The following is a 10,637-nucleotide window of genomic DNA, read 5'->3' on the forward strand; positions in this document are numbered from 1 at the left end:
CAGACATTCATAAGCACTCAGCGTGGTTAGGCACAGAGCCACAGAAGGGATCAAGATGGACCCATCCTGTCCTTGCAGAGCTCATGGGTGGGTGGAGGAGATAGATGGCGATCAGAATCACCCACAGAGAAAGCGTTACAGTCTGTGAAGGAGATACAGACATAGCTGGGTAGCTGGGTCATGGATTTGTGAGGCCAGGCTGTGTCCTCCCACCATTACCTTGCTCCCTAAGATGCCTTCTCTAGACTTGCCCTGTCTGTCCCCCTCTGCTCTGGCCCTCCTTGTCGTCTCCCCCAGGGACAGTATTTACTTGGTTCAGCAGCCTGAGCAGCTCAGCTCACCTCCTTTTTCAAATTCTCCATCCTCCTGGCCAGCCACCACATCAGACCTGACTTGTCTGCATATCTGACGGCTGTCCTAAGGAGGCTGAGCAGATGGACCTCTGTGTGGCCATCCTGCCTGGGCGAGGGGTCTGGACGAGGTGAAAGGGGAACTGAAATTAGGCCATGCCAAGCCTTCAAAGCCAAGGGGCCCCCGGGGAGGTCAGGCTGGGCAGAAGGGACTTGCTCACACCTATTTCCTCTGGACAGAGGAGGTGTGACCAGATGAGGCAGGAGGTGAACCATCCTCTCAGGGCACAAGGAAAGCCACCCACCCTGTGTCCCCATGGCCAGTCTCTTTTAGGGCCCCAAAGAAACTTTTCACCATGTGGCTCAGAGAGGGGAACCCACTATCCCTGGGTCACAAAGGAGGGAGCAAGTGGGTAGCTGGGGCTGGTGTCTGATAGCAAGGCAGGGTGGAGGCAGAGTGGAGGAGCAATTCAGGCATCCTGGGGAAGAGGGAAGGAACGTGGAGAGACAGATTCTGAAATTCCCAAATTTAACTTTCAAAAGGACTCTTCATAAAGAGCTAAGTGTAGAGTTACCATCTGACCCAGCAATTCTACTGCTAGGTATACACCCAAGAGAAATGAAACATGTCCACATGAGAACTTGTAAATAAATGTTCACAGCAGCATGATTCTCAAGAACCAAAATGTCAAAACAACCTATGTGTTCATCAGCTGATGGAAGGATAAACAGAATGTGGTCCATCCACACAGCAGAATATTATACAGCCATAAAAAGGAACAAAGAGTTGACCCTCATGCTAAATCATGAATGATCCTTGAACATGTTACGCTGAATGAAAGAAGCCAGTTGCAAAAGGCCACACGATGTATGATTCCACTTACACGAAATGTGGAGAAGAGGCAAATTCATAGAGACAGAAAGTAGATTAGTGGTTGCCAGGGACTTGGGGAGGGGAGAATGGGGAATGACTGCTAACAGGTACGGGATTTCTTTTTGGGGTGATGAGTATGTTCTACAATTTATGATGATTGGACAACATTGTGAATATACTGAAAACCACTGAATTTGAGATGCTACATGGTTGAATTGCATGGTAGGGGAATTGCACTTCGATGAAGCTGTTTCTTCAGAGTCAGGACTGAGGTTGCCATTTTAGGGACCAGAGCCTTGGGGTGGGAGGGGCCTGAGACCATGTGCTGAAAGGAAGTTGAGACTGGGACCAGCCTCAGGCCAGACTCTAAGGGTCTGCTCCCTGGGAATGGACCTCGGGCTCTACCCAATTCCTCCGCTTCCCCCACTGCACCCCACTTCTGCTCCCTGCTGCTGAGCCTTTCCCCAGCTGGCTGGGATGCTGTTTACCTGCTCCTTGCCTGACCATCACCTCTAGAAAGGCTTTGTCAACCTCTCTCTCTACTCCCGTCCTTCTACCAGCTGGACTTTATTGAGTGCTTAGCAGGTGCCAGGCTCTGTGAGGAACTGGGGATATGCTGATGAACAGACATCCCAAGACTACCATCCTGGATGTCCCTAGATTTTCACCCACCCCTCACCTGAGAGCCGGATGGTGTGTGGAGCGAGGGGATTGGCTGTCAGACACTTCAAGCACACTCTTGTTCCTGGACCTCAGTCTCCCACCCCCAGCATGGTCGATGTCCTGCTGTTCTTGCTAAATTCTTCCTGGAAAGTCCTCAAGCTAGTGTGTGTTTATGTGTGGGGGAGGGGGTATGGAAAAGGCATTCCCAGCAGGGAGAACAGCATGAGCAAAGACTAGGAGGTGGGAACAGCTATGCCTGTGGTGGTGCAAGGAGATGGAAGACTAGGTTTTAACGCTAGAATTGGGAGCCCTGAGTGGTGGCTGCTAAGACTGTGGGTAGGTTCTGCAGGTGGAGTTGGATCCTACCTGGGAGAGTGCTAAGGAGAACTAGCCTATCTGGAACAAATCCTGTTTTAAGCTAGACCAGAAGAAGAACTTCCTGTGACCCTGCATGTGCCAGCATGCACCCCAGACAGTGCTGTGCCAACACCCCGCCAACACCCCGCCCACGGGGCTCCTGGCTGAGTCTTGCCCTGACAAGCAGGTGCAGACATGGCATCTGGGAACTGAACTGGGGCCCTGGTCAGTGGTCTTCACCCCACTGGCTCCATAGAGCCCTCTCCCGCCAGGGCTGCCTCTGGGTGAGAACTCTAGACGTGTTTATGGGTCATGGAGGCCCCTGCCCCTGGGAAGTGCTCCTTCCCCTAGGAATCTCCTTCCCAATGCCCTTAGATCCAGTTACCATTAGGCTCAGGAGCAGCCCATTAACCAGCAGAAGCCAGCACAGTGGTCTCTGGGCATTGGCTGGAGAAAGGCTGGTCTCTATGGGGAGCTTGTGCCCACCTGCACCAACTGTGAGGCCAGGAAGGCTGAGGCAGAGGCAAAGCGAGGACGTGGGTTTGATTCCTTCTTTACCAGTGACTCACTCTTTCCCAGCCAGCCCTCCTTCTCTGCCTTGCTTTTGCTGTGCTGGGGGTTCAATGAAGCTGGGGGTGCATAAAGCTCCTGCAGTGTCCAGTGCCCTGGAGGTCTCATTACTTGCATGGCCACTGAGTCTCCCTGCCCCTCAGAGGAAGCTCTTAGGACAGGATCTAGGCTCCTCCTTCTAGTTTCCCCAGCACAGGTCTCCTGAATCCTTCACATCTCCAATAGGAGCTACTTTGCCAGCATCAGAGATGGGTCACTGACATCTCACAGGAGCATCAGATGGACTCGGCTGCAGACAGACTGCGTGATACGGTAGAAAGTGTCAGGAGCCTGATGCCTGAACTTCACTGGGCTCTTTGGAAGGACGTCTGTCCTCCCTGGGCCTGTCTCCCAGACTCTAAAATGGTAATCAAAGTTGACTAGTCCTCTCCAGCTGCCAGGCCCGTGATCCTGACGAATGGCAATGGCAAGGCAAACCTAGACCAGCAGGGCGCGCTCCAATCCTATGCAGACTTCCCTCGACATTCCGGGAACCCCCTCTGCGCACTAGGGCCGGGGTCCACGCGCCTCCTTGGCCCTCTTGCTCTGCCCGCTCACCTGTCACGCCGCCCTCATTCACAAGGGGCAGCCATCGGTCCTCTAAGACAGGGTCCTTTAGCCAGCAGCGCAGTTCTGTCACTGTCCTGCGTCCCGACCCGCCGCCGCAGCATCCCTGCACGGAAGGGTGAAGACATTGGAGCTGAACGGGCTGGGATCTGGGGTCTCCAAGCAGACGCGTCTGGGTAGTCTCCGAGGCTCAGAGTCGCGCCACAGCGCGGGTGGGTGCAGGCATGTCCCAGGCGGGGCAGTGGTCCAAGAGGGGCGGGGCACCCCGTCCCCGCCCCCGTCCCCGCCCCGCCCCCGCACCCAGGCGGCTGGGCGGCTGGGCACAGAGCAGAAGCCGGGCGCCGACGGGCTGAGCGCGGCGCCGGCCGGGATGCGTGCCCTCTTGCAGCCCCCGCTCCTGTCCCTGGGCGCAGTGCAGCCCCATGGCAGGTAGCGGCTGCCCGGGCGGCGGGGCTGGGGGCAGCCAGGGCGCGGGGGGCGGGCCCGGGACGGCGCTTCGGGCGCCGCGTGCGCCTCTGCTGCTCGCCGCGCTGGTGCTCGGCGCCTACTGTCTCTGTGCCTATCCCGGACGCTGCCCACCGGCCGCACGTGTCCCCGCGCCGGCCCCCGCCCCCACAGAGACGCCCCGCGCCGCCGGCAACCCCGGGGCGCCAGCTCTGCCGGTGGCCAGCGGCCCAGGCCGCCGGCGCTTCCCGCAGGCGCTCATCGTGGGAGTGAAGAAGGGCGGCACTCGTGCCCTGCTGGAGTTCTTGCGGCTGCACCCCGACGTCCGCGCGCTTGGCTCGGAGCCCCACTTCTTCGACAGGTGCTACGAGCGCGGCCTCGCTTGGTACCGGTGAGCGCCCGGGCCCGTACGCCCTACCGTCTTCCTGGCTGGTGCCTTCCGAGAAGCGGCGTGGTGCTCCCTGGGGGTCCCACTGGGGACGCGGCGGGGCGAGGTGTCCGGGCATCATCTGGGGCTTAGACGAGCCTATGTGGAGGGCAAGGCTTGACCTGGAGGACGCGGACCCCCAGCAGGAGGTTTTATGAAAAAAAGGGATGGTTACTGGCCGTGGGCTCCCAGAAACTTTGAAAACTCGAGGGAAAGTTCTGGTTCGGGACTAGAGTGCTATTCCAGCTGAGAAATAGTTCCAAGCCAGTGGGGCTTAAGAAGCTTTAAAAGTGCTTCTTGCTCAGTCGTCCCTCCCAGCTGCATCACTCTGAGGGGCCATGTCTGACCTCTGGCCAGTTACCCTAGCACGGGGCCTCCAGGTTCCCCCGCAGCCTCCTAGAAAGTGTCTGTCACCTACCCCTAAAGAACCTGATCCTGGAGAGAGGAGTCCTTCTCGATAGTCCTGGAGGTTTGGAGAAAGTTTGGTCTTTAGAAAGGAGGAAGGTGCCCTTGATCAATGCCCAGGAATGAGAATTGGGACCCCAGCCTCATACCATGGGGCTCTGTAGCTGCCCTGCCTCCCACTCAGGATGTTCTTGGGGTGTGTGGTGGAATTGGGGGAACACTCAGCCCCAGCTGAAGTAGCCTGTCCTGGGGGCTAGTCAAACACCAGCCCCTCCCTGCCCAGGGTAGCACTGAAGGCCAAGTGTAAGGCCCTGCCCACTGCCTTCCTCAATTGTGTACAAGCCCACATCGGTGTCCTGCCCCTTCCTGTGGGGAAACGAGGACTCACAGATGGAGGGTGAGTCACCCCTCTCCCCACAGCACTTGCCTCATCCCCAACTTGCACCAGGCCCCTAAAGGGCAGAGAGGACCCTGCCCAAGGTCACCTGGTGAATTAGTGGCAAGTGGGGATGGCAGGACCTGACTGCCAGGTTTACCAGTTTCTCTGTACCCAGATTCCACCCTGCCCCCACCCCTACTTGTTATCTTTGCCTTTTGCATTTAAATCACTCAAGGGTATAAAGGATTCCCAGTGAGAACCGGGGGTTCAGGCTCAATGAGCTCTGAAGGGCTGCTGCTACTGGGGCAGGGGGCGTCTAGGGAAGTTGTGTGGCGATGAGGGAGGTGAGTCCATTCTTCAAATACCTCGCCCCGCCACGTCCCCAGTGGGACCCCTAGGGCGCACCACCATGCCATTTCTTGGAAGGCACGGCCTGAATCCCTGCTTTCTCAGAGCTCAGGGAGAGACCATTACCCAACTCTGGTGGTACTGCAGCATCTGAAAGCATCCTGAATTCCTCACTTCTGTGCAGAGGAGAGGGAGGAGGAGGGGAGGAAGAGGAAGGGGTGGAGGGGAGGAGAAGAAGGGGAGTGGGAGGAAGAGGAGGGAGAGGGTGGGGGAGGTGGAGGATCCATTGTTAACCATGGTACAAACTTCAGAGCCCACTGCTGACCCCAGAAGCTGGGCTAATGCGGGGCTGCAGGGGAGTTGAAAACTGGGTTTAGACCTAAAAAGATTCCCGAAGAACCGGGGACCCTGAGGTCCCATCCAGGCTCTCCCTGGGCACAGGCTCTAGCTCTGGGGGACTGGTCTGGGGAGATTAAGGGACCTCAGAGCGAGCCAGCTGGAGCCAGACTTGGGGTCAGATCCTCAGCCCTGGGAAGGGGTTCTTGGGACACAGGTGTGCCTGAGGCCTGTGATAGGAGTGGGAGGATTCAGGAGCCTGAGGCTTTCTCCTTCCTCATTTATAGAGCCACCACACCAAGGGGAGGGGTGGGCCCGGAGGATGCAAAGGGTCCTGTCCCCATCGTTGTTTCCACCCCTTGAATCTGGAGCCATCCTGGGGCTGGGTAGCGCTGACCCCTCACTGGCTGGTGCAAGGCAAGCAGGAGGGGACTGGCTGAGTTTCTGGAGTACGTGTGTCCACAGGCCCTCCAAGGGACATGGCCATGTGCTGACATGTGCGCGTGTGGCCTTGGTGTCTCTCACAGGCACTTGTGCCTCTGAACCTGCCTGTCCTTCCAACCAGCCATGAATGTGCAGTGAGTCTGAAAATGCCCACCCCTGCCTAGGTCTCCCCAGCTGCAAAGAGGGTCCTCAGCACCTGTTCCTGGCTGGGGGGTTGGGATGGTAAGTAGAGGAGGGGTAGTCAGTGCCCCTAGTTGCTTTTCTGGGACACCCTGTTCCCACTGGGTTGTGACCAGGCAGTGACTCTGGCCCTTCCCTTGGCCTCAGCAGGGGGTCCCAGGATGCTCAAATTTGACCTTGGCCAAATTGTCCCCACTCCCCAGGCCTCAGCTCACCCCTTAGGCTCTTTTGGATCCTCCTTCCTGGGGACTGTGACTCCCCCACCAAGTGCCCCTAAACTCACACAGCATTTGTTCATCTAGTCACTCAGTGAGCACCTTCTGTTTGGCAGGTGCTGGAGTCACACAAACAAATATCCCAAAGTCTCAGTTCAGGAGGGGGTCCCCTGTCGGGGACAGGTGGGGGCTATGTTTTGACTATAGCAGTTTGGAAAAGTGAAAAGGAGACAGGAGGGATGAAGGCAGGGGAACCCCCTTGGCTCCGGGGGCTGGAGCAGTGACTGTGGGTAGTAGGGATATGAGTATGAGCGGGAGGGACCTGGGCTTCTGTGGGACTCACCCCCCTGTCATGCCCCCACCTCCACCATCAGCACGGTAAAGTTCCACACAGGAATCATAGCTGGTTTCTGCAGGGTCCCAGGCCTGGCTGGATGAGGCCCAGGCAAGGTGTGGGACGTGGGACTTCGGGGAGGAGCAGGCTGAGATGGAGGAGGGAGAGTCGCCTGGGGCTGGATGGAAGCCGCAGGGAAATGCAGACCAGATGAGCAGGGAGGGAATGTCCGCCAAGCAACTTGTCAGATGTCTGCCAAGTGGGGGTCAGAGTCCTGTTCCTCTCATCCTCTCCCACCTCCCCAGAAGCCCCCATCCCCACCCTCCTCCATTCCAGGCTGAGGACAGGCTTTCAGAGGCCTGGGGAGGGTGAGTAATTGATCCCAAAGATCTCAGATCTCAAAGGTGGTTTGTGGCAAGAGCGGGCCTGGAAAGTCGGCATCCCCCCTTCCCATTGCCTTCTCCCCTCCATGGTGAGGCTGGGGGCACCTACCCTGCTTCTGCTCCTCTGACTTCCTTGGAGGGAAAGCAACAGTGGGTGCTAAGGTCCCTTTAACTCTTGGCTTCCTTGCAGCCCCTCTCCAAAGGCGGGTGAGAAGGGGTGGGGATACTCAGGACCGGAAGGGCCCAGTCTGGGGCAGGAAAGAGGGTGCTCCTGGGGTCACTGGGCACCTGGGGGAGGAAAGGGATGGAAAGGGGGTGTCAAAGATTGGCAAGGAGGGTCTTGGAGTAAACAGGGCTGGTTCGCTCCCTAAGAGTAAAGGGAGGGTAGTGACTTCTGATGAGGCACTGGCTTCTCTCTGTGGTCTTAGCATTGAGGTCCAGTGTGGGGCGATGCCCCCTTCTTCTGTCTTCCCTCTTGTGGAAAGGGGATTTCCTGAGCTGGCCACCCCAGGCTGCAGCCCTTGGCCTCAGCTCTTGGCATTGTCCCCACCCAAGGTCTGTTTGAACTTATCCCCTAGGAGGGCTGGGTGCTGTTCCCACCTGGATTCCTAGCTGCATGAGGCTTAGAGCAGAATCCAAGCTGACATGCCCCTCCCAGCAGCTGCAGCCCAGGGGTAGGAGGCTGTGGGCCCTCATTCACCTAGCACTTCCTGCTCCTTCTCTGAGCCTCAGTCTACCTGTCTATCAAATAGGGTAGTGAGTGTGGTGGAAGGGGTCCCAGATCGCTCTGTCATTGCCATGGGGGAGCAGAATTGTCCCCTGTGACTTCTGTAGACCAGCTCTGCCCAGGGCCTTATTTTGAGGGGTGGAGGAAGCTCCCATAGCCAGTAGATCATGCAGTCCACCCCACTCCCCTGAGCCAAATGGGTGGTGTCAGGGGAGCCCGGTGGGCTGCCCAGGATCACATGTGTACCTCCTCCTGTCCCAACATCCAAACACACCAAGCCAAACACCCCAACTTGTGTATCTGCACACCTATGTATCCACCAGCCTGAGTTTTGTTGGGGGTCTGAGCAGGAAGAGGAGACTCAGGCCCTTCCTCCCAGGGGCTTGAGTATGGGGTCACTACTCTGGATAAGCCTTGAATTCTGCCCAGTGTGTCACCCTTCTGTCTGAGACCAATTCTGGGAGCTGTTAGCCAGGGCAGGGGACAGAGACCTCCCCTCCCTAGTGCAGGTCCTGACAGCCTCTGCCTCTGTTGACCTAGTTCTCGGCCCTCCCTCTGAGCTGTTTGCTCAGCTGGCCCTGCTGGCAGTATCCTGCCCCGCCCCACCCTGCACTACCTGGCAGGCAGGGGTGGCCTTGGGACGCTGCTCAGGGTACCTGGCCTGCCTGGGCGGGGTGCTCAGGATAGGTTCCCCAGGTTTTGGGTGGTGGGGCTCTGCTAGCCGCCGACTCCCCGAGAACCTTGGGATGAGGTCAGTGACCCTCACCTCTGGTCAGAATGAGAGGACTCGTCAGAAATGCTGCAGCTGCAGCCTTGTACCCTGGGTACCAAGGCAGGTCTGGGAGGCCCAGGCAGCTGGGGTCTTGAGACGGACCCTTAGGCCACCTCACTGACGTCTCCAGTTCACTGGGCTGTGCTGAGGCTTTCAGCATTCTGGTGGGGCCCAGGTCAGGGAGAATTAGCAGGGCTAAAAAGGTGGGAAGAGGCTATGTAGGGGGATGGGGAGTGGGGAGAGAGAGGAAGGGCAGCTGCCATTTGTTGGTGACACTTGTCAATAACTAATGGCCTAATTCAGGGGATGCCATGAGCCACTTAATGAAAGTGAGACTGGGGTAATTACAGAGCAGGAGCCCGCGGGATGGGGAAGGTCATTGGAGCCCTGTGGGTAGCAAGTCCAGGTCTCAGGCCGAGAGGTTGGTCTGGGGTGAGAGGCCCAGCTGTGTCACGGTTGGGATGCAGTCTAGCTCTGGGAGGGGTGTGGGCAGCCTTGCAGGGTGGGCCCCCACTGTGGGCCATGCTGGATCTGGGCACCCTCACAGCCCACATCCCAGGCTGCCCACCCAAGTGCTTAGGATGGGTGGGTCTGGCTAAGAGTTGGGGGGTAGGAAGGCATACCTACCTTGTAGTTTAGGGCTTCCCTGGAGGAAGGGGAGGTTAGTCCCAGGGCCCTGGGGGCCGGTCCTGGGTGGGAGGGCTCTCAGAGGGCCAGCACCCGCTCATGCCCACCTCTCCTCCCACTTGTCCTGCAGGAGCCTGATGCCACGCACCCTGGACGGGCAGATCACCATGGAGAAGACCCCTAGCTACTTCGTGACTCGGGAGGCCCCCCGCCGCATCCGTGGCATGTCCCCGGACACGAAGCTGATCGTGGTGGTGCGGAACCCCGTGACTCGGGCCATCTCTGACTACGCCCAGACGCTCTCCAAGACGCCGGGCCTGCCCAGCTTTCACGCCCTGGCCTTCCGCCGCGGCCTGGGCCCCGTGGACACGGCCTGGAGCGCCGTACGCATTGGCCTCTACGCCCAGCATCTGGACAACTGGCTGCGCTACTTCCCCCTGTCGCACTTCCTGTTTGTCAGCGGCGAGCGCCTGGTCAGCGACCCTGCCGGAGAGGTGGGCCGCGTGCAGGACTTCCTGGGCCTCAAACGGGTCGTCACGGACAAGCACTTCTACTTCAATGCCACCAAGGGCTTCCCCTGCCTCAAGAAAGCCCAGGGGAGCAGCCGCCCCCGCTGCCTGGGCAAATCCAAGGGCCGGCCCCACCCCCGAGTGCCCGAGGCTGTGGTCCAGCGCCTGCGGGACTTCTACCGGCCCTTCAACCGCAAGTTCTACCAGATGACAGGCCAGGACTTTGGCTGGGACTGACAAGGCCTGGCCCGCCCATGCCCTGCTTGGGGACTCGGGTAAAACCTTAATTTATGCCTGTCACCTGGCCAGGGTGGGCCGTGTACATATACTGGGTAGAGAGGAGTATTTACAAAATAAAGTTTGGATCTCTGTTCTTGTACGTGCCCTTGGGGGTTGAAGGGTTCAGGTTAGGAGGTGCCATCTCCTGGGGAAATGATACTCATACCAGCTAACTCAACCAGTCACTGTTCATGCCACGAGTGGTTAAAAACCTGATGGTGGTTATACATCCCTCGAGGTGTGCAGGGAGCTTGGCCGCCTGTCACAAATGAGCAACTGAGGCTCAGAGGCATTCGGGGCCTGCTCAGTGACACACAGCTTAGCCCTAGTGACTCAGGAGGTCATCCTCGGGCTCTCTTCTCAGACCTGGGGTGCCAAGGAGGACTGTCCCTGTGTTCCAGACAGGAA

General features: G+C 58.4%; 1 protein-coding gene across 2 annotated transcripts; it reads left to right on the top strand.

The window, feature by feature from the left end:
- Nucleotides 1-3,835: 3,835 nt before the first annotated feature.
- HS3ST6 (heparan sulfate-glucosamine 3-sulfotransferase 6) lies at nt 3,836-10,329 on the top strand. Of its 2 annotated transcripts, none has more exons than XM_010949965.3 (2): nt 3,836-4,255; nt 9,572-10,329. In XM_010949965.3, exons 1-2 carry the CDS (start codon nt 3,843-3,845, stop codon nt 10,185-10,187), a joined length of 1,029 nt encoding a protein of 342 aa, XP_010948267.3. In that variant the 5' UTR covers nt 3,836-3,842; the 3' UTR covers nt 10,188-10,329. The 2 variants fall into 2 exon arrangements, with proteins under 2 accessions (XP_010948267.3, XP_074202660.1); XM_074346559.1 differs by having other exon boundaries at nt 3,836-4,225.
- The last annotated feature ends 308 nt before the right edge of the window (nt 10,330-10,637 follow it).

This window comes from Camelus bactrianus, chromosome 18, assembly GCF_048773025.1.
Source record: "Camelus bactrianus isolate YW-2024 breed Bactrian camel chromosome 18, ASM4877302v1, whole genome shotgun sequence".
NCBI lineage: Eukaryota > Metazoa > Chordata > Mammalia > Artiodactyla > Camelidae > Camelus > Camelus bactrianus.